General features: G+C 35.0%; 1 protein-coding gene across 3 annotated transcripts in view; it reads left to right on the forward strand.

Moving 5' to 3' along the window:
* Positions 1-24,869, forward strand: part of STPG2 (sperm tail PG-rich repeat containing 2) — a 549,964-nt gene that overhangs the window by 209,770 nt on the left and 315,325 nt on the right. For all 3 annotated transcript variants that reach the window (XM_058721856.1, XM_058721858.1, XM_058721857.1), the window contains one exon: positions 24,640-24,799. In XM_058721856.1, coding sequence (XP_058577839.1) covers positions 24,640-24,799 — 160 coding nt within the window. The remainder of the gene's footprint in view (positions 1-24,639; positions 24,800-24,869) is intronic.

The raw sequence follows: 24,869 nt of genomic DNA on the forward strand, positions 1-24,869 counted from the left end.
ATTTCTTGGGTGTTCAGAATGAGTTGATATTTATCTAGCTGTGTTTGAGGGATGCAGCAAGTATAGAGGCCTTCTACCACTCCACCATCTAAGCTAACCACCCAATTCTCTGCCCTTATGTTAATGCCTTTAACATTGTTTTTTCCTCTGGCCTCTCATGATGTCAATTTATTTATTTAGGAATATTTGTATTTTTGCTATCGTTGTTATTTTTGTACTTAATCATTTTAGAAATTCTCTTAGTCCCATTTCCTTATTTATCCTGTTACCTTCTGATTTATCAGTTTTTAATGGTATCCTTTGATTACCATATACAACTTACATAGCAATTAAGAGCTTTTAAATTATTTCTTGTTCCTCTCTCTTCTCCTGCCATTATTCATTTGCATTATTTTTACTTTGTTTTAGTCTTAGATCTGTTATTGCATATACTAAGCATGTTTATAAGTCATTTTGTTAAAGTTTTGCCTATAATATCTTGGTTAGTTGACACCTTTCTTTGTGTAGATTTTTCATAAATATAGTATTACCTGAATTCCTATGCATTTGAATTTTTTCCCCCGAAGTCTTGATACTAATTTAAGGTGGCTTGACTAGATTTATTGTTTCATATTTTCTTTTGTGTGTATTTATTAAAAATAATAGTCTTGGGGCGCCTGGGTGGCGCAGTCGGTTAAGCGTCCGACTTCAGCCAGGTCACGATCTCGCGGTCCGTGAGTTCGAGCCCCGCGTCAGGCTCTGGGCTGATGGCTCGGAGCCTGGAGCCTGTTTCCGATTCTGTGTCTCCCTCTCTCTCTACCCCTCCCCCGTTCATGCTCTGTCTCTCTCTGTCCCAAAAATAAATAAAAAATGTTAAAAAAAAAAAATAATAGTCTTGTTAGAGCACCTGTATGGCTCAGTCAGTTAAGAATCCAACCCTTGAGGGGCACCTGGGTGGCTCAGTCGGTTAAATGTCCGACTTTGTCTCAGGTCATGATCTCCCAGTTCATGGGTTCAAGCCCCCTATCGGGCTCTGTGCTGACAACTCAGAGCCTGGAGCCTGCTTTGGATTCTGTGTCTTCCTCTCTTTCTGCCCCTCCCCCATTCATGCTCTTTCTCCATCTCTCGCTCAAAAAATGAATGCACAATAAATTTTTTTTTAGATAAAAAAATAAAAAAAAACCCAAGAAACTAGCTCTTGATTTTGGCTCAGGTCATGACCTCAGAGTTTGTAAGAGCAGGCCATGTGTTGAGCTGACAGCAGGGAGACTGCTTGGGATTCTCTTTCTCCATTTCTTTCTGCCCATCCTTCCCATTCTCTCTCTCAAAATAAATAAATAAACATTTAGAAATAATAATAGTCTTGTTACCCAACTTGGTATGTTATTTTTGAGAACTCTTCAGCCTGCATAATTTAATTGCCTTTGCAAGTTTGTTGGTCTTTTGCTTAGAGGTCTTGAAGACTAAGAAAAAAAAAAATTAAATTCCAGTAGATTTACTGGCACATTTCCAGAATTGAACATTTAAGTTTCAGTTTTCTGAGATATAAATTCATTCCTTTCACTATGTATACTCAAATAGATTTTTTTTCTCAACTTACACTAGTTTGTCCGATGTTATTACTTTAAATATTAGTTCTGTTAAAATTAAATATAAAATAGAGACTGCGCTTAAGAATTCTCTGAGTAGAAAAAAAATTTACACATGTAAACAGATTAAATCTATCTTATTTTATGAATATAAGTGAAACTTAGATTATTTCTTGTAAATGCCTTTGACTGTCATAAAGAAACTGAAGTCATATTCCTAAAAATGGTATGAGATAATCACTTTTAACCAATTGCCTGCCTTCCAGAAATCCCCATTCTAATAACCAATCATCATAACGATCAACAGTTTCCTCATTTTTACATTATATGCATCCTGTACCATCATGCCTTTAAGCTTTATATCAGTTTTTATTGTTGGAGACAACTAGTTTGCAACCATCTGTTTATTTTTTTTATTTATTATATATTTTTTTTATTTTTATTTTTTTAAATTTTTTTTTTCAACGGTTTTTATTTATTTTTGGGACAGAGAGAGACAGAGCATGAACGGGGGAGGGGCAGAGAGAGAGGGAGACACAGAATCGGAAACAGGCTCCAGGCTCCGAGCCATCAGCCCAGAGCCTGACGCGGGGCTCGAACTCACGGACCGCGAGATCGTGACCTGGCTGAAGTCGGACGCTTAACCGACTGCGCCACCCAGGCGCCCCATTATTTATTATATTTTAATGTTTATTCATTTTTGAGAGAGAGAGAGAGAGAGAGAGAGAGCTGAATTGGGGGAAGAGCAGAGAGAGAGAGAGAGAGAGAGAGAGAGAGAGAGAATCTGAAACAGGCTCTAGGCTCTGAGCTGTCAGTACAGAGCCTGTCATGGGGCTCGAACTCACGAACTGCAAGATCATGACCTGAGCTGAAGTAGGTCACTTAAGGACTGAGCCACCCAGGTGCATCCAGTTGGATGCTTAACTGACTGAGCCACTCAGGTGCCCCATTTTATGAAATTTTTATGTGAACTTATTGTTCCCTGGTTGCCTTGTAACTTAGTCTTGTTTTAGATGATTATATGTTTTTAGTATAAGTCAAATAAACTTTTATTTCTTTTATTTTTTGTTCATTTCTGTTTCTAATTTTTAAATTGTATTTAATAATTTTTTTTAATCTCCAAAAGCTTTATTGAAGAAATTTAAGTTGGTTTGTAGTTTTGTCTTACAGTTTTCTTCTGGTGTGTGTGTGTGTGTGTGTGTGTGTGTGTGTGTGAATATGTGTTTGACGGGGGAGCATTAATTAGCTACTGCTTTGATGGTTTTCTCTTCTTTCTGTAGAGATGTAGAGTGAGTATATATATATATGTATATATATACATATATATACATATATATCAAAATTTATATATATGTATAAAATTTATATATATGTATATAAATTTTGATATTCCTTAAGCTGTGAACATTTAATCAAGAACATACATAGTAGTCAATTTTGTGGGGAAAGTCATTCTAATCTTTTAGGATACAGCATAATGATCATAAGAGAATGTGGGACAGAAGATCTTATATTTGATAGATGATATAATAAATCAGATCACTATGATAATGTAATTTAGCACAATGAGGAGAAATTATTTTATTCTGGTTGGTTGAGAGAACTTTTAAATGATTGAGGAAGATGTAGTTTATACAGCACTGAACTATATGTGAAAGCTCTGAGTTCTTGTCCTGACTCTGTCACTGATAAACAGCAATGTGAAACAAAAGGATCTTGTTTGTGGACAGGGTGACCTATATAACTCAGAGATAAATATCCCAGGGCTTTAGACTATTATTGGATATGAAAAGAAACTAAATACTATATTTATCTGAAATCCTCTGAGGAAATTACTGAATGCTGGTTAATTAGCTTTTCATGTTGGAGAGCAAGTCAATACTTCTAAGGGTTATGCTTCTAATAAGAGATGATGACAAAATTGCTTTCTAATATGGCAAGGGCTGATTAACTGTAAGAATTTGGCCTCTGTGTAGAGTTTTGTGAAATTAGAGCCACAGATGAGACATGAAGGCTGAACTGCTAATCAAGTGTTGCCTGTTCCATTCATCTCACAGACTGTGTTCAAACCCTAATCTAAATAATTTTTAATAATATCTAAATGTATTAAAAATATCTATCTAAATGCCTTAAAATATCTAAAGCTTGTCTGTTTAAAAATGCATCACAGTGTTTGTCTTCTTGGATCACTAAATAATTAGTTTATCTGGGCTCCACACAACTCCCTGGACTTTGTAGATATGATGAGTGATCACTCCCATGATTAAATTATGATATATGACACTGTAGAACTTAAAATAGGGAGATTCTTCTGAATTATCTAGGTGGACTCAATGTAATCACACGAGCCCTTAAGTGTGGGGAACTTTCTCTACCTGGGAGCAGAAGGGGAGGCCAGAGAAATTAGAATCTGAGAGAGACTGAATAGGTTGTTGCTGCTTTGAAGATAGCAACAGCCACCTGAAAAGAATGTGGACAGTCTTTAGGAATAGAGAGAAGCTCCCAGTCTGCATGGAAATAGGGACTTCAGACCTTAAGCTGCAAGGAACTGGAATTTGCTAACAACCTGCATTAGCTTGGTAGCGTATTCTTCCTCTGACCTTTCAGGTTAAGAGCTCAGCCTGTCTGGTCACCTTGATTTTGGACTTGTGATACCCTGAGAATAGAATCCAGCCATATCCACTCCAGATTTCTGACCTACAGAACTGTAGGCTAATAAACAAGTATGGTTTTAAGCCGCTAAGCTTGTGGCAATTTGTTATTCAGCATTAGAAAACCAATACATTAGTCCACAAAGTGAGACCCCTATTTTTTCATACTAAATTCGCTTAATGTCCCTAAGAAATAATTTGACTTAGTCTGTTCATATTAATAAATGTTTTAAATTTAAAAGAGAAAAAAGGAGCATGCTTTTTGATTCCAATTCATACTTAATACTTCCCTGATTATCTAAAATGTAATCTGATTTTCTTCTGTATTTCACATATGAATAAAAACGCTGTGCATTTATGAGTATTTTTGATGCTTAGGAACATTATTAAATGATGATGTAAGTACTGATTAATGCAACAGCACCATTTGCACTAGATGAATCCTGAAAATGCAGAAATGATCATGAAATGCAGATACTGACAAGCAAATGTATTTTGATTTGAAAAAATCAAAGTGAGAACAGTTTTTCAGACTTAATTAAATAGAATAAAGCACATTTATAAAATCAAGAGTAGGAAAGATAGTGTATTAATTATTAGACTTTTTTAGTAAAATTGTGGGTACTATATAAGGATGTCACGTTGTGCTTTGTTTGATTAGAGCTTTCTTGAATTTTTAAGTGGCACTGTACATCAACTTTAATTTATATTATCTGTGTTTTAATGGTATACATTAAAAATGGTTAGTATGAAAACATTATTTAATTTGCCTCAAATAATCAAATTTCCATAGATCTTAGATAATATTATATTGTTTGGTCTAAAAACCTTTCTGAGAGCAGTATGTTTTGTAATATTAGATTAAATGTGTTGCTTGGAAAAAGGGAAAGGCAAAGACAGTTTTACTGACTTTTGGAAGAAAGGAGGGGAAGAGTAAAGGAGTAATGCAGGTATTAAGAGTATTAAAAACTGAGTGCCTTCCTTTCATTTTGAGATAAAATTACATTAGTATACCAAAATTAAGGCTTTAGAAATGTTTTGAAAGCATATCCTCTAAATCCAATGTATTGTTTATAAATATGTTAGTTTTATCAGATACTGTTAGAATCAGACCTATACTCAAAGATCTTTAAAATTCATATTTAATTTTAATAATGAAATCTGATAATAGAATGACCAAGAGTTTCAGAATACATAATTTCTATTTTGAAATGATATTAAATAATAATTTTAAAAAAGCAATTCACTTTGAGTTTTAGCGTTATGTGATGAAATAAAGAATGCAGAATAATGTTTTGTACCCTCACATCTATAGGAATATATTTATACTAGGAATGTGGAGTGGCCTGAAGAGAGAATGTCAGAGAGGTACCCACTCTCTTCCCTGGTTCTGGGGGGAGAATCACAGCCAGTCCCTAATGTCTACTCAATTAGAAGCTTGGCTTAATAATGCTCTTCCATGAAAAGATTGGGAGATGGTCAATTTTGCCTACTCCCTCTGTGATGAGTCCTTGATGGCTAGCTGTGGTGAGTTCAATACAGCTGTTAAAAATTGCAGGGTGCCTGGGTGGCTTAGGTCAGTTGAGCATTGGACTTCAGCTCAGGTCATGCTCTCATAGTTTGTGAGTTCAAGCCTCGCGTCAGGCTCTGTGCTGACAGCTCAGAGCCTGGAGCCTGCTTCAGATTCTGTGTCTCCCTCTCTCTCTGCCCTCTCCCACCCCTCAAAAAATAAATGAACATTAATTTTTTTTAATTGCCTCTTTTTTGCTCTAGTCTTATGGGCCTTGTGGGTACAATCCTATTGTTTTTTAGAGCTAAGCGTTTTGGAGCTCTTTCCTCTGGTGGGAATCTATCATTTGGGATGCTACAGTTGGGATGTGGAGTGCCAAACCTTTCATTCCTCAGGGAGTGGATAGGAGTTGGGGGTTTCCTCCTGATTGTTTGCCGCTGTGTCAGGAGTGGGGTTTATGGTGAGAGTGTGTCTCAACCTTTCCTAACCAATTTTGATGTAAGTATTTCTCATTCATCCAATGTGTAAGAGTCACTCAGCTAGTTTCTGTACCTAGTTAAAGGGTCACAGGGAATTTTTGCACGTGTAGCTGTATGTTTAGTACATTTGTGGGAGGAAGGAAGCTCAGGATCCTTCCATGTTGCTTTGTTGGCTGATTCCCAGTAAATATTCAATTTTCATTATTTTGATTATTAGTCATTGATTTTTATTTATTAGCTGACTTTATTTATTAATTTGAAAATCTAACAATCATGTCTTTTTCTATTTTATATTATAAAATTTATATTTTTCTTACTACTAAGAGATATCCATGTATTATAGAAAAGAACCCATTAGCAACAAGAACTATTACTAGTTATAGTTAATTACTAATTGGAATTTATTTTCTGTAAATTTTTTGCAATAATCTTAAAAATCTTAATTTTTTTACACTTTTATTGATTTTTTTCCTTTGGGTTATTTGTTTTGCAATTATAAGACCCATATCATCTTGAAACGAGCCAAATACATTTATATTAGTTCTTGTTATGTTCTTTTTTCACACACCATTTTAAATCTTTGGTTTAGGAAATATTTCAAACCTATGGAAAAGGATAGAGAATAACACAACAAAGGTTTTCACATTCATTATCCTGCTCTATCAAACTCACATGCTGCCATACATTTTAAACATGCTCAAATAATGATAAGACTATCTAAACCCAGTATTTATCAACATTTGGTGTTTGTGGTTTTCTTCTTAAACCTACTCACTATTGAGTTGAATGATAGTTTATCATCTAATCTACAGCTGCTGTTCAAGTTGATTTGTATATTTTTGATCAATTTTCATTATCTAGTAGGCATTCACCTAGAGCAACTCTGTGGGATTGAGTTTTGCCACCTTCCCCCATCCTCTAAGTTTATTTTCAGCTCTTTTAACCTATGGAGTAAATGGAAAAGTACACTGCAAAGTACTGCTAGCATATCATTTTCTCTCTATCCCTGACTATAATGTTTTGCTTTTTGATGGGTCTCCCTACAATGCTATCTTCTGTGACTAGTTCTCCTATTCTGTGCTGGTAATATTTATATTCTGAGAGTGACAAATTTCAAGTAGCTACAGAAACATAAGTTGAATACTTTTTCTATAAAGCAGATTTTAAATTGACTAAATATTTAAATGTTAAAGAAAAATTATCCAAAGTAGGAAACAGAGCAACTATAAAGTAAACCTCAGGAAAATGTGACTTCATAAAGTTTAACACTTTTCTGTAGCAAAACTAAATAAAGATTACTACAAAATGCCTTATTAAAAATAAACAAAACTGAAAACTTCAAGACCTTAAGACAAATGCCATATATAACGTCAAAGGAAAAATTATAAACTGGGAATAATATTTTAAATGCATATGAAGACAAAGACTATTTCTTTAGTATATGCAAAGAGATTACAAAACTAGAAAGAAAAAAGATGAACTTAATTAGAAAATGATCCATACAAACCTAGTAAACATGTGAAAAGATGCTTAAATTCACTTGAAATTAAAGAAATGTAGATTTTTTAAAAAGAAAATGTTTCTCATTTGGGAGATTTAAAAAAAGATAATAGTGTTGGCAAAGGTAGGGGAAATAGATATACAATTGGCCCTCGAACAATGCATGGGCAGAGGACAGCAACTCCTTGCACAGGTGAAAATGTGTGGTGTAGTGGTGCCTGAGTGGCTCACTCAGTTCAGCACTGGACTCCATGCTCATCGTAACTCTGCATTGGGTTCTGTGATGAGTGTGAAGCCTGCTTAAGATTCTCTCTCTGTCTTCCTGCCCCCCTCCCCAACTTGCATGTGCACTCTCTCTCTCTCTCTCTCTCTCTCTAAAAATAAAAAATAAAAAAGAGAAAATCTGTGTATAGCTTTTGAGGTCACCACTTAACTGCTAATAGCCTACTATTGGCCAGAAGCCTTACTGATAACATAAGCTGTCAGTTAACACATATTTTGCATTTTATATATATATTATATACTGTATTTTTACAATAATACAAGCTAGAGGAAAGAAAATGTCTAGAAACTCATAAGGAAGAAGAAATATATATACAGTACTGTGCTGTATTTATTGATACTGTTAAGTTTACATTGTTTATAAAAATGAAGTGTCTGTGCGTACATCAATGCTGTCTTATATGATACAAAAATACTATAGCTATTATATGTATTACACTAGATATCAAAAATGAAAAGATAATTTGAAAAAGAAATTTATATTTATTTACAAGTATGATGATTCATGCATTGATAATGAAGAAGCAGCGATATGATTGCCTTATGGTAGCCTAGCCACTAATGAATGAATCATAAAATTTTTATGGCATAAAGTATTACAATAATATTCATAATGCAGTATCGGACACATTGTTATTGTTTTAAAAGCCACTTACCTGTGATGATAGTCAGTTTCTCCAGTGATGAGAGAGAGAGAGGCACACTGTACAGTAATGTAATCCTTTGAAAGCAAAGTTATAAGGCAGTAAGAAAATGAGCACCTTACTAATTTTATATTAAATATCACTCATTTTATGCCTATGTGAGGATAGGCTACCACTTCCATACAGGTTTGAGCATGATGTCCCACATGATTAATACGTAGCCACTGATGATGATGATGATGACACAAAACCATCTCATACAGTTCTTGTACAGTTATTAGATTTTCACACAAAGACACACAACGCTAAGTTTATTGGCTATATCGATTGGCTATGATGATTATTTACTATTTGTTAAGTGGAAGTGGATCATCATAAAGGCCTTCATCCTCATCATTTTCACATTGAGTAGGCTGAGGAGGAGGAGGAAGAATAGAGGTTGGTCTTGATGTCGCAGGGGTGGCAGAGGTAGAAGAGGTGGGGGAGTTGGAAGGAGAGGCAAAAGAGGCAGGCATGCTTGGTGCAGCTTTACAGAATATACACATAATTTCTGTCTGACTTTTCTGCTGTTTTCATTTTTCTAACAATGTTGCTGTATGATACCAATCAGTCCTTCTTCCACCATTTGTTTTAGTTTCAGTGCTGGGTCCATGTCATGAGGGAAGTCAAAAGCGGTGTTAAGTAATTAGAACCCTTCTGCCACATTGACTAACGTCAGTTTATTTTCTGGCACTGCTTCTTCTGTATCTTCTTCCTCATCATCTGGTACTGGTTCAGAAGTACTCCTCTCCATAAAGCTGTCATCTGTTCATTCTTTTGGTGTGGTGTCTATTAGATCTTGAATGTTTCCAAAATACTTATCTTGAAAGTGTCTCCTCCCACCTCTTCTGCTGTATCTCCAGTCTTTTGCATGATTTTTTTAAAAATTACATTTGTTGTAAGTCATATGAAGTAATGCAAAACATTTAGACACATGAATAGACACTTTTACAAAGAGCACAGATGGCCAACAGATGCATGAAAAGATGCTCAACAGCACTGACCATCAGGGAAATACAAATCAAAACTACAATATTGCTGCACACCTGTCAGAGTGGCTAACATTAACAACACAAGAAACAACAGATGTTGGCACAGATGTGGAGAAGGGGTAACCCTCTTGCATTTTTGGTGGGAATGCAAACTGGAGCAGTCCCTATAGAAAACAGTGTGGAAGTTCCTCAAAAAGTTAAAAAGAAAACTATCCAGCAATTGCACTACTAGATATTTACCCAAAGAATACAAAAACACTAACTCGAAGGGATGCATGGACTCTCATGTTTATAGCAGCATTATCTACAGTAGCCAAATTATGGAAATAGCCCAAATGTCCATCAACTGAGGAATGGATAAAGAAGATGTGATCTATCTTATCTATTAATCTTAACAATATATTAATCATTGATCAATAGATAGATCACATCTTTATTGATCAATAGGTAGATAGATATAATGGAATATATTACTCAGCCATCAAAAAGAATGAAATCTTGCCATTTTCAATGATGTGGATGTAGCTAGAGAGTATTATGCTAAGTGAAATAAGTCCGTTAGAGAAAGAAAAATACCATATGATTTCATTCCTATGTAGAATTTAAGAAACAAACAAATATAGGGGGAAAGAAGAGAGGCAAACCAAGAAATAGACTCTTAACTATAGAGAACAAACTGAGGGAAGGTGGGTAGGGGGATGGGGTAATTAGGTGATGGGGATTAAGGCAGGCACTTATGATGAGCGCCAGGTGTTGTATGTAAGTGTTGAATTACTAAATTGTGCACTTGAAACTAATATTACACTGTATATTAACTAGAATTTAAGTAAAAACTTAAAAAAGAAAAAAACTATCTGGACACAGTTTTCTCCAGCAGGAATTTATTGTTTCAGACTTGCTGGCCTTTCATGGCTGTTTTATAGCAATGATGGCATCTTCAGTGGTGTAATCCTTCCAGACTTTAATGATGTTCTCTCTGTTGGGGTTTTTTCCATAGGATTGACAGTGCTTTCCATAGAGTACCATGTGTAAGGAGCCTTAAAGGTGTTTTTGACCCCCTGATCTAGAGGATGAATTAGAGATGTGTTTGAAGGTAGACCATTTTTATGCCTTTGTTGTTGAACTCATGGGGTGGATGGGGGCATTGTCCAGTATCAAAAGAAGGATGCTTTTCTTTTCCCCTTGAGGTACTGATATTGAGCTGAAAAAAAATGGCTTTTTGAATGTGGTTTTAATTGCTTTCTACAATTTTTTTTTTAACGTTTATTTATTTTTGAGACAGAGAGAGACAGAGCATGAACAGGGGAGGAGCAGAGAGAGAGGGAGACACAGAATCTGAAACAGGCTCCAGGCTCTGAGCTGTCAGCACAGAGACCGACGCGGGGCTCGAACTCACGGACCGTGAGATCATGACCTGAGCCGAAGTCAGACGCTTAACCGACCGAGCCACCCAGGCGCCCCTCTACAATTTTTTTTAATTTGGTTTATGGGCTGTTGGAACTGTAATTTTTAATTGCCTTCAAAGAACAAGATTTAAAATCATATTTGCTCTCACTGAACAGGTTAGATATCTCGGTTGCTCTTGGGTCAACTGGCTTATAGACTTTCACACACACACACACACACACACACACACACACACACACACACACACAAGTTTCTTATTAGATTTTGAACTTCTTAACTCGATTCAGCTAATTATGCTTAATACCCAAGATTCATGTTACTGTACTACAGATTTTTTTTTCATAGCAATAAATCTTCAGTTCATTATGATTCCACCCAACAAAAGGCCTGCAGAAGTGATTTATTATTTGGGTATTTGGAGATGATACATTTGATGGTTTTTTGGAAAACTTTTTTTTTTCACTCCATACTCAAATGTGCTTTATTGTCAAGTGCATATTTAGATTATCCTCTTGAATTGTAGTGGTGATCTGTTTTTATTGTGTTTAATAAAATTTGACTCAAAATCTTTATTTGGCATTTTTTTTTTTTTTTTTTAATTTTTTTTTTCAACGTTTTTTATTTATTTTTTGGGACAGAGAGAGACAGAGCATGAACGGGGGAGGGGCAGAGAGAGAGGGAGACACAGAATCGGAAACAGGCTCCAGGCTCCGAGCCAACAGCCCAGAGCCTGACGCGGGGCTCGAACTCACGGACCGCGAGATCGTGACCTGGCTGAAGTCACCGACTGCGCCACCCAGGCGCCCCAGGCATTTTTTTAATGAGTTAGCCAGAGAAGTGCTGCTCCTTTTCCATATTAGTCCTTCATTTCTTACCTAAATTGCATTTATATTAAATTGTTTTTTTTTCTCTGATTTATAATACCACAAAATAACTTCAGAATTGATTAAAGTTGAGTATAACAATTAATGTTTTAATTTCATAGAAGATCTCATTGTGACATTTTTCCTGGTATGTAAAGCAATGCTTGGTAAAAATGCATATATTTTCCTTCTTATTTGTAAGATTATATGAGGTGATATTCTTTTCTTTGATTATCAAAGACTCTCACTGCAGGCAGTGCTATTTCTTATGCCTAAAAATGTTTCTGAAAGTTGCATCATTACTGCTACTTGCCCAGTTGAATGTAAAGAAAGTTTCTAGTCTCCTGCTTAAGTTAACCTGTATCAAGCACATGTGGATGCTTTCTGGTTAAGACTGTAGTACAGAATGCGTAAAATTTTTCCCCAGGAAATTTGCAGTGAAGCAGATGCTGTATGGATTTTTTTCTCCCTACTCCATGAGCTCTGTTAATTCTGTCTTCAGTAGGCCTAATGTTTGAATAAACCAGATGTCTACTAAATCATTTTCATGCCAAGAATTTCAGGATTTTGTACCCTAGTATAGCTTGGTCTTATTCCTTACTATAAGGAAGCTTAATAGTACTGTAATTTAAGGTTTTGGTTTTTAAGATAGAATTTGAGTGATTTAATGCATGGGTACCTTTAGAACCTGATAGATAATCCCATTGCCTTTCTTTTTATAATTAAAGAATTCCTAAACACTTTGAAAGAAAGAAAAAAAAAGGCAGTCCCCTTACTGTCAAGGTACTTCATGACTTCAGGGACAAAGCACAGATAAAACCAATCCAGAAAAAGGGTTTTTGTCCAAGCCTTCTTGTATAACCACAGGACCGGTCGCTGATGTTTTCTCGTTTCCCTTCAAGGCTTGGGGGTTAGCAGCTTTATAGGTAATTAGCAGCTTTAGAGGTAAGGGCAGTCCTGATCATAAAAGTGACTGCATTTGTACAAACCCAGTAGAATTAGCCTATCTCTTCCTGCCTTAAGTCCTGGTGCTTGCTTCTCTTTCTTACCAATAATGTCCTTTGGCATTTGTTTTCAGAATGGAGCACTTCCATCTGCATTAAAAACCTATTCAGACAGATATCCTTTCTTTTCAGTGATTTTCTTGGTGGTGTCTGGGAACTTGTCTGCTGCCTCTTGGTTGGGCAGAAGCTGCTTTTCTTGTTATCTTGACATTTTTTAAAGCCACACCTCTTTTGAAAATCCTCAAATCATCCTTTGCTGGCATTACATTCTCCAGCGTTAGTTCCTTTACCTTCTTTTTGGTTTAGGTTGTCCTATAATGACTTCAGATTTCCTTCAATCATATTAGAGTCTATAGGTATGACTTTCTTTTAGCAATCCTGCACCCACACAAAAAGCTGCATTTTTAATACAAGATAAAAAAGTATTTCACAAAAAGTGCAGGGTTTTTGTGCCTGCTGGTGTAGCTACAGTGATGGCTTCCCAAATTGTCTTTTCTTTTTTTACATTGGCCCTTAATGCTGGATTCATTTATTTTGGAATGGGGGGTGTAGACCTCAATCTATAGTACATTTTAAGCAATTCAACTTTTTCTTATACTGACATGACTTTTTTTCTGTTTCTTAGGAGCACTGCCAGCATCACTAGTGGCACTTTGTATGGGTCCTATGGTGTTATTCAGGGCTAACAGTATTGTATTCAACACGTTGAAAAATATGTGAGCACCACAAGAGATCACTTTTTGCTGTGGTAGGCAATTTAGTGGAGAGAGAAACTGTTCATGTGGAGGAATTAGTGTCACACAGTGTTTTAAGCAGATATTCGCAACACTTGAGCTCACTGCAGCAGTAACAGGAGATGGCTACGAAATTATCACAGTAGTACTGTACATGCTACAGTGAATTTTATACAGTTACGATTCAGTACTACATTTTTATGTGTGTTTACATTTCTCTCATCTGCAAATGGTGCCATGTGCTATCTGTAAGTGTGTGTGTGTGTGTGTGTGTGTGTGTGTGTACATTTTGATACATTTTAACTTTGTAAATATTTTATTGTAGTGAATGATAAGATACTGGCTACATATGTTTTATTCACTCATGATATACCTAACTTTTTCCTAAATTTTTCCATACTTCTAGACCACACGGTACATATGTGTATTTTTTCAAATTGTTGCAAATCTCCAAAAATTTCCAATATATTTATTTAAAAAAATCTGCATGTAAGTGGACCCATGTAATTCAAATTCATGTTGTTTAAGGGCCCCTGTACTATTGGGGGAGTTTACATTGCTAAAACTTTTCTGAGACTACTTGATAATTTCAACCAAAACTTAAATTGCACATATTCCTTGCCTTAACAATTTCGTTTTCGAGGAATTTATCTTGGCATTTGCCCAGAAGTACATAGACGTATGTGTATATGTTTTAATTTATTATGTAATTGTTTATAACAATGCAAAAGTGGAAATGAGTTAAATGTTCACTAGTGAAGGCTGGTTAAAGTAATAGGGTAGAATAATATTGTACAGTACGATATTGTACAATAATATTGTACTCAGTGAGTCCAACTGTGCAGGTTGGTAAAAGAGGGATTTTCTTTTTTACTTTGTACTTTAAATATTTACAGTGAGAATGTAGTGTAGTAATGGGAAGGAAAAATAGAACAATATGTAGTTACATCAAAGGTGATCTATACTGGGCCAGTAATCTATGTGATATAGATCCTAGATCTCTAAGCCAGCAATAGACAGTGGAGACAGGATGCAGTATCTCTTTTTATGCTAATTGATATTATATTTCAGCTAAACAAACAAAATATATGTTTTATACCAATTTTTGCTTGCCAATCAGGACTATATGATTTAAGTTAGATATCCCTTTTTATTTCTGGTTTGTTAGCTTTTTTTTGTTCATTTCATTTTGCTCTGTGTGTGTGTGTGTGTGTGTGTGTGTGTGCGCGTGTGCATGTTTCTTTTGAATTTTTCCTATGAGTTCTCTGGCAAATTTGGAGTGAATCCATGAGAGATGTGAATTAGATGCTTTTCTAAGCTGAAACCATGAACTTTCTTTTTTCTTTCTCTTGCACTTGTCTTTTTTTCCCACATGCTTCTGTGCATGTGAAATTGACTTTGCCTTTTATTATATGGGCATTAATATGGAATATCTTTATAAAGAAATTCACTTTTCTTATGATAGTTGTATCTTTAAGGTGATGAAAGTATCTGTATTCTACAAAACCAGAACCTGGGACTAGAAAATTTACATTTTATTTATATATTGAAGTGTAGATTTCCAATAACTCTAACAAAGTCATTTGAAATTGTTCAATAAATACTACTTTTTAAAAAGAGTTGATTCATCTTCCTGAAATGTATGGAGAAAAGAGTTTTTTTTGGTTTGTTTTTTTAGAGCATGACATTTATTTAATAATGTTAGTAAATGATAGAGGACTCTATTCTAAGTTTTGGGGTTTTTTTAATGTCTAATGAAGATATTTGTTAAATTATATTTGGCCCATAACCAAGTTACAATTTTATGTCAGTCTTTGTGCTTTTTGTCATTTGAAACAGATATACTGATATTTTTTTAAACTGCATGTTCAAAAAAACCCCTCATGTTTTAAATTAATTTATTTCTGACATTGAAGAATATATTACTTTCAAATAGTACTTGTAGTAGTTATTTGGGGAAAAATCAAGTATCACCCAAATATCAGTATTTAGGAGGCATATTAATAACTAAAATTTACACGGTTCTCATAGTGTCACCTAGCACTCTGTGTTGCACATATATTAACTCATTTAATCCTTACAACACGCCTCCAAGGTAGGAACTATTATTATTCCCATTTTATAGATGAGGAAATTGAGACATAAGATTTACCCATGGTCATGTGATTAGCAGAAATACTGAGCCAGACCTTGAACCCAGACAACATAGCTTCAGAGTCCACAGTCTTCACTATGGATGGTTACTAGCATCAGTGCTTAGTAAAGAGTCAGTAAATTTTTGTTAGACCAAAACTAAAAGAGTGTAGCATTTAAAAACAGGATCACTTAAGCAGCATTTTGTTTACAGTACAGGGGAAACAATATACCAAACTTTTCAAAAAAAGGGAAAGGAAGAAGTAGGATATTTGCATTATTCTAGATGATCGTTTTCTTGATTCTTTATGAAGTTAAAAGATATTTTGGATGTTTTTAAATGGCTATAACCTTTATATGTATGACACTTAGACACAGTGATAGAACCCTTGAAGCTTTTTCATCTAATGTTTTATTCTGCCTGTTTTGTTTCTTTATCTATTCAATCAAGAAACATTTAGTGTCACTAAAAAATGTGCTATTAAATTTGACACCAAGTATAAACTGACTTGAACAATTCTTTAGTGCTATGTGAAGCACTATAAATCTGGAAGGAAATGGGATATTTAAAATATATTTCATTCATTAGAAAAGATATTAAGAGGAACATTCAGGGAGAATAATTTGGTTTCCTTCATTTCAAATGTACAGTTTGCCTTTTGCTATTGAGATCTATAAACTATGTGTCATAACAAGGAAGACATTATTTGAGTGTATGGTTAACATTACCAGGGATCTTTACCTCTGTGTGTAGGCAGCCTTCGGTTCCTGTTCCCTATCTCCTTTGTCTTAATTACCTTGTTTTCTCTCCTTTTTCATAGTTTATTCCTCTCTGTCATCACCTTTACTCTTCTCTGTCTAGATATAACCATAATTATTTTTATTTCACTTTCTTAAGTTTATTTATTTGTTTTGAGAGAGAGAGAGAGAGAGAGAGAGAGAGAGAGGCACAGAGAGGGAGAGAGAAAGAATCCCAAGCACCCCCACACTGGCACTGCAGAGCCCGACATGGGGCTTGAACTCATAAACTGTGATATCATGACCTGAGCCAATACCAAGAGTAGGACACTTAACCTACTGAGCCACCCAGGCATCCCAGCCATAATTAATTTTTGATGCAGGTAATGGAATGCTAAGATATTTATACCTCACAGAAAGGAAGTCTGGATTATCCTGCCCACTCATAGCTTACTGTGGGAGAGCCAACTTCCAAATATATATAGTTCTACGACTCATCTCACTACCAATGTCATAGGAAGAAGAGAAGGGAGAAAACACATCCCCTGCACAGTGACCCACAAAATATTTCTGAACATGACCTTCAGCATCATCAGGGTGAGAGGGGCTTGGATGAGTGAGGTTCTTGAAGGCCTGCATGAATGATGCTAATAATAAGGCTATGAATATAACCCAGCAATTCTGACTCTAGGTTCCATGGTATTTCAATAGCACTACCTTAAAATGATCCTTCTTTTTATATAAGAGGTAATTCTTGCCATATTGAACATAATAGATGACAATAGAGGGTCATTTGATTTCATCCCTCACGAATCACATTCAAAATTTAACTCTGTTAAGTTTTCCAAGTTTATCAAGATAATTTTTAGTGCCTTATCTAAATCTGTCCAACTGGTTCTAGGAACAGTTATGGTCTTTTAAAAAATCACTTACATTAACTCTTTGCACTTTCAACTTACAAAAGAATTAACTTCCGGATTTGTATTGAGTTGATGAAACTCTGAAGAAATGTTATCATGTCAGTTAGAACTATTAGGACTGGCAATAATCTATGCTTTTTTTTTCCTGCCTCAGTAACATTAGCATTTACAGGAAAAGAAAGGTTATATAGGCCATTTCTGGTCATGTGTTTTACTTTAATCTGCTGAGATACACATTTTTTTTTCTATAAAACCAATGTCAAAGGTGGTCATGAAAAGCTCAAGCCTCAAAAGTAAAAGTCTACTTTTTTGATAGAAAAGAGAAGGAAATGCATCTCACATAAAATATTAATTAACTACCTAACGATTTTGTGGAAGTCAGTCCTTGGTCAGTATGAATAGATATATGCATATTTCTACATCATTGCTGAGATTGTAAGTTATACTTTTTTTTTTTTTTTTTTTTTTTTAGAAACAGGGACATCCCTAACATCTTTAGGGAAAACAGTACTTGAACAATCTTTACCTAGCACACATTTAATATAAACTGTTTATATGTGAGACAAATTTAGGCACTCTAGGGGTGAAAATACTTCCAAGGCATTATGGCAACCCTGCTGTTAGGGGGGGCGCTCAGTGATAAGGCCACACATGGATGAATGACTTCAAGGTAGATGCTAACATTTTCATTCACTTTCATTAGCTCGTATAGTTTCTCATTGATTAAAAAATATTCATTGATCACTTAGTGACTGCAAGGCACTTGCCATCACTGAAGATACAATGATCAACAAAATACTTTCTGAACCTTTCAAAGTTTACATATACCTATGCGGATGAATGATATTAAACAAGTGATTGAAGATTTATTTAATGGAAAATGTAACAACTGCGACAAAGTTAAGAGCGGTGTGTCCTAAATGTGTATCACTGGAGACCTGACAGCTAATGGATTCAGGAAAGGTTGAGACCCACAGGATGAGCAAGAATTAGAGAACAAAGCCCACAAACCTCTAGTCAAAATAGCTCTTGAGTGAGATAGTCTAATAACCTGGATAGTACTCTAGAAGTGAGTTATAGTTTATAATTCTAGTGCCCTCAAAGACAGAGAATATTATGACTGAGGTTACTAGTTGCCAACCACATATAGATATAAAGATATATTTATCTTTTTCTTCCTTACCAACAGAATCCAATTTTATTTGAAGAGCAATGTGCCCAGCTAAAACAATTCCTTTTTTCAAGTTCTATTATAGTTATAGGGTAGTTATTTGACATACTTTTAACTAATGCAAAGAAACCAAAAGTTATGGGACTGGGAAAGTTCTTCAGAGAAAGCTGTTGTGTTATTAAACATATTTTTGCCTTTTGTCCTTTACTTTCATTTCTGAAATGAGAATGTTATGGTTTGGGCTATGGTCAGTATCTTGAGAACATAAGGATGAGCTAGTCTAAGAATAATACAGGAGAGGAATGCCTTGGTGGCTCAGTTGGTTGAATGACTGACTTCCGCTCAGGTCATGATCTCATGGTTCATGAGTTTGAGCCTCATGTCAGGCTTGCTGCTGTCAGCGCGGGTCCCATGTCAGATCCTTTGTCCCCCTCTTTCTGCCCCTCCCATGCTTGCACTCCCTAAAAAATAAATAAACACTAAAAAAAAAGAATGGTACAGGAGGAAGCATGAAAGGGCCTAAATGTCCAATGCTATTGTGGTGCCCCTATGCTCCTGGATTTTTAATGTCAGCTTTCTTTGAGAGAGTAAAAGGAAAATTAATCTGCAAATATATAAGGTAAATAGAATCTTATTTGAGGAAGCATCAGATAGCTATATACCTTCTTCCTGCTTTTACATTGATGAAAAAAGAAATATATATTCAAATAAATATATTTGTTTAATGAACTCTTTGTATGTTTATATATTTACAAATAAGTATACAGTATACTTATATTTATGTGTTTATATAGATAAGTATATTTATATGATAAGGAACAGAAGAATTGAAAAGTGAAGGCTGTCACTTCTAGCTAGGGTGATCAAGAATGGAAGAGGACCTACTTGAACTGGGTTTTACAATTGTAAATTTGCCTTCAAATTTAAGAAGACTTTTACTGCCAAAGATAATTTTCCGAAAAATTTCACATTGCACTCAGGAACCAATGCATGTTTCCCGCAGAATTCTGTCATGTTTTAGTACGATAACTTATTTGCAACTGTGATGCAGATGGTTTGAGACAGAAGACCTAACGTTTAAAGAGACAGTACAGTTGTCAGGTATATTTTAGAGCCCTTAGCAAGATTGTTTTGGTAGTAAAGACAATAAAAGGATAAAGGGAGAGATGTTAACAATGGTTATAACTGATGATTTTTAGATATGGGAGAGGAAGGTGAAGAAAAGTAAATGCCAGCTTTCTGTTTGCAGACCTGGTTAAATAAGGAGTTATTATAGGTAGGTAAGAAAGGATAGAAGGTTGGGTAGTTGGGAAAGGGAAGATAATGAGTTTTACTTTAAGGCTATCTGAGGCTAATGAAGTGGAAATGTCAGCAAACAACTGCAAAATTGTGATTCAAGTATGAATTGTATAATGTTACATTAGAGAAAGTAGGTGAAATCAGTGGTTTTATTGTCTACATGATTTTGTCCATCAGCACTTTTGTTATACTTTACTGAGCCTGAAGTACCATGGTGTAGCTTACAATTTTAGTTCCTTTCATAAACCAGCATTAGGGTAAAAAGTCTTTTCTGGTGTGCTAGGAGATTATGGCAAATAAAATCAATATTTTCTATTTTTGCCTATCACAAAACAGTATAATTTCCTATCTATATGAATATTATATATTATTATTTTTTTGTTCTAAAATAACACTTATTCTTTCCTAAGTCAGATATTTAAAGAGGCATGTGTTCAGGATGACAAATGTTAGGAAAGCTGAAAAATGGCAAGGGTAATGTGATTGTAATTATAATTTGCAATATGCAAAACAAAGATAATTTGATTATTATCTGAAATGCCTTTATTCTCTACAAAGCCAAAAGAAGCAACTTGAATAAGCATATTGGTAAATTGCTTTAATCAAAACGTTTTCTGCATATTGAGGCAAACTTCACTACATTTATGACCCATATATATATATACATACATTTATATATATATATGTATATATACATATATATACATTTGATTAAAGATTGTGATTCAGGGGCGCCTGGGTGGCACAGTCGGTTAAGCGTCCGACTTCAGCCAGGTCACGATCTCACGGTCCGTGAGTTCGAGCCCCGCGTCAGGCTCTGGGCTGATGGCTCGGAGCCTGGAGCCTGTTTCCGATTCTGTGTCTCCCTCTCTCTCTGCCCCTCCCCCGTTCATGCTCTGTCTCTCTCTGTCCCAAAAATAAATAAAAAAACAAACAAACAAACAAAAAAGATTGTGATTCAAAGCTTTGTTTGAAAGTTTCATTGAAGTCTGCCTAAGTCGCTTAACTGATAGGACAAGCTTCATTAGAAAATACATTCTAGTGATTTTTTTAATAATTATATATTTGGGATTTTAAAATACATTTTTAGACTGGAATACACTCAGGTAGGTAGGAAATAACAGCCAGAACAATTTACCCAAAAGGTGTAATGAAAGCTTATTTCAGCCAAAGCATAGTGATAATTCTTATGTTATGCTACCTACCATTGTATTGATATGTTTGTCCCTAGAAACAGAAAAGAAATGAAAATAGATATGAAAGAGCATTTACTGTATAACTTGAAAAGAGTAGTTGTGGTTCAGTTACCCACAGTGTTAAGTCTAGTGCACGGATTTCTGTCATATGGCTCTTGCTGTCAGGTCTGTTGTAGACTGCTGGGGTTCGTCCTTCTAGTGACGATTTACCAGAGAAGTGCCACAAGACTAAGATTCCACTCTGTCTTTGTGGCTCTGCCCTTGTCACCCTTTTGAGTTTCCGGTTGAAACCCTGAGGGTCTCTTATTTCTTCCTGCATGTTCTACCCTCTACTCTCAAGTTTCAGCTTTACTCTTCAGCTTTCTACTCTTCCAAGTTCAAAATTTGTCAAATACCTTGAAGAAGAAGCTTGTATTTGGGCATGGAGAATTTTACAGGGGCTTCAACTTGCTTGACAGAATTGAATAAGGTCACAAAGTATGTGAAATAGTTTTTCCAAAACATAAATGCGGCGACCTGCTTTCCCTTGAAGCTGGTTGAAACTAGTGATTTTTTTTTTTTTTAACTGCCTGGGACATTGTCTTCTTGTGATTCTCAACAACTTGACTACTTTTCAGTTTTGTTATTGTTGTTTGTTTGGTTCTTAACATACTAGCAGCTTTCCCTTTAAATATCCAGTTGACATCTCTCCAGGCAAGGAAGGTATCTTTGAGGTTACATACAGTGTCCCACCTAATAGGAATAATAATGCTAATGACAACGATGATGGCAATAGAAGGAAGTTCTAGTGCTTGTTATGTATCAGATACCATTCTAAGATTTTTACATACATCAATTATTTTAATTCTGTGATTATGTCATTTTTAGATAGGGACTGAGTTTTCTAGATAAAGTCAGGATACCTTAGATTTACCTCTAATTTGCACTGAGGTATAGCTTTTATTTCATCAGACATTTTGTGGCATTTTCCCTCAGTCTGTACTTACTCTTGTTGCCTCTGTGAGCTGGACATAGCTTCTAGCATTGCCAGCCCCTCACTAGAATGGAATTTTTAGTGCTGTCTGTTTCTTTGAATAATTGGCTGCCAGTTCAAAGTTTGTCATTTAAGACTAGGACCTAGATTCATGTCCTAGCTAAAAAATTAGACCAGGAATATGCGAATCAGGCATTTTTAGTTTTTGGACCAAGACTCAGATTCTGCTGGGAAGTATTTTGAATTTTCCAAATACAGGAACAGGATACAAATAACTGGGGTAAAAAAAAAAAAACAAAACCATGAGAAATGTTTTTCATATCCACTCACCGTGTGCCTTTCCTATTTTCTGTGATGTATAAAGGATCACCCAGAGAGATTTGATGATCTTAGCTACACATACTGTTTTTTCCTGAAATGGTGTTTAGGGTACCATATATACGTATTGTTTAAATTATTGCTATTAGACATTGTTTCAGATTTATCTTACCAATCATTTGCCTAGGAAATTGACTTGAAAAATCAGTCTCTTGGTCAGACAAAATGAGAATTGAAGATGAGTAAGAAGAACTTAGAAGCACTGATAAAGGATAAAAGAAGGTAGTATGTTTTCAGAGAAGCGTAAATACGCTGTAAGAACAGGTGATCATGAGCAAGGGTAATATATTTTCACTTAATAAAAGAGCCAGTGAATCTATTGAAATTTAGGATAACTAGTGTGATGAATTTTCCTGGGTGGGAACACAGTATTTCTGAAGAAAACTGATCACGGATGCAGTTTCTTATTGTTGCTTCAAGACATTAAAAAAAAAAAAAAAGATTCCTATGTGGCAGGAGCCATAGCCATCAATCATATAGAGGCTGGGCACTGGAAAAAGGAATAGGTGGTGACACCAGGCACGGTGTTCAGGAAGCAGTAACCATAATAATGTCAGATAAGAAAAATAAAGTGTATAGTAGGGACAGTCAAGATCTTTGGAAAGCTTTCCTAAATACCCTTGAGTATGTTGTGTGTATTCACGATTTCTTTGTGCTTTGGCACTCTCTCCCACTTTCCTTCCACATACTACTGAAGCAGCCCGAAAAGATCCAGAAGTCATCTTTGGAGCTACTGCTATTATTGCTTCTCTTCAGCCCACTCTTACTAAATATTCTGTTGATATAGGCCAGAAGAAAACAACTGTTGACCTTTCTTAGTTGACTTTCCGATGTGGCATTTGGTGTTTGACACAGGACTTACACCAGAAATGTGAGGTTTCATGTAAGCATCTCTCCCCTAGTCATGTTGAGTGCCCTTACCATATTTCGTGATTCTTTGGAAGTAGAAAATAATGTTGTTGGCATGTGCTTGGAGGTGATGACAAGGGTATGAGAAACCAGAGAAAGTATGTTTTATAAAACATGGACTTTAAATGTCTGATTTTTCAATATCCAGATTTGTTTGACTTATTTGAAACATTATAATACTCCCCTATTAGTCCAAACTCTGGTAGTTCTGTCTTGTTTGCATTGCAATTGGCTTTTGTAGAATAGTTAAGATTAGCTAATGCTTTTATAGAATTAGGTACCAATCTAAGTATTTTACCTGTTTTAATTCATTTAATCCTCACAACAACCCTATGATTTATGATGTAAATATTATTATCTTTCCCACTGACAAATGAGGAAACTGAGAATCACAGAGGTTAAGTGGCTTGCTTAGGGTCTCTAAAGAAGTAAGGCACAGATATTTGAAACCCAAGAAGTCTAGTGCTAGAGTGCACACCATTAGCCACAAGAGTCACCTGTGTACCAGAAAATCATTAAAACTTGAAAAGTTCCATCTTTCTACATCATAGAGATGAACAGATATGTTACATATAACATTTTCTATTTTAAAATAATTTGAGGAAAAGGAGTTAAATTTTTTTCATTGAAATAATTAGCTAATAGTTTACAGGCATTAATTGTGCAATGATATTTTATATTTAATTGAGTTTAGAATTATTATTGTAGTTATTAATTTCCATGTGGTTTATGTTGATTAAAAATGTTAATATAACTGTAGAGCATATAAACAGCCATAAATGATGAAAGGGGAAGGCTTTTAACTTAATTGGAATCTTAAAAATGAAATAAGCAGTTTCATTCATAGAAGTGAAGTATGGTCATGTAGAACAGATATAGCAGAGATAGTTCTGCTGCTTATGAAAACGAAAAATTATTGTTCTCATTCCTGTATGTAATTTGATTTTCAATGTGAAATTTGAAAATGAAAATTTGATCTATATTATAAAGGCTATTTTTTTTAAAGAATATGGATCTAAGTTTCCTAATTCTATTTATTTAACCTTAAATTTTGGCAAGCAAATTTACACTTTTATTAAGAGAGCATAAATTTAGGGATACTCTTTTAAATTTCTTTTTTTAAAAAGTGATTAGAAAATTTTCATATTTTTCTACTTATGCCATTGTTTAGTGTGAACATCTATGCTACCTAGTCTTAGATATATTCCATATAAGATATGTTTATGCTCATCCACTGAAATATTTCTAGGACATTCCAGCACCTGGCAGCTATGATGTTCAAAAATCATATGAGATGTCCCAAGTTCAACATAAATACATGCCACCTCGTAGTTTTGCGGCTAAGCTGAAACATACCTCCTTTCTTAGCACAGCTCCTCGGTGCCTGGAGAAAATGACTGATGGGCCAGGTAAGTACAGACTGTGTTTTTAAAGCTATGAGGAAAAAAAATTAAGGTTTCCATACTAAAATAGAATGTT

Source organism: Neofelis nebulosa, chromosome 3 (assembly GCF_028018385.1).
Source record: "Neofelis nebulosa isolate mNeoNeb1 chromosome 3, mNeoNeb1.pri, whole genome shotgun sequence".
Lineage (NCBI taxonomy): Eukaryota > Metazoa > Chordata > Mammalia > Carnivora > Felidae > Neofelis > Neofelis nebulosa.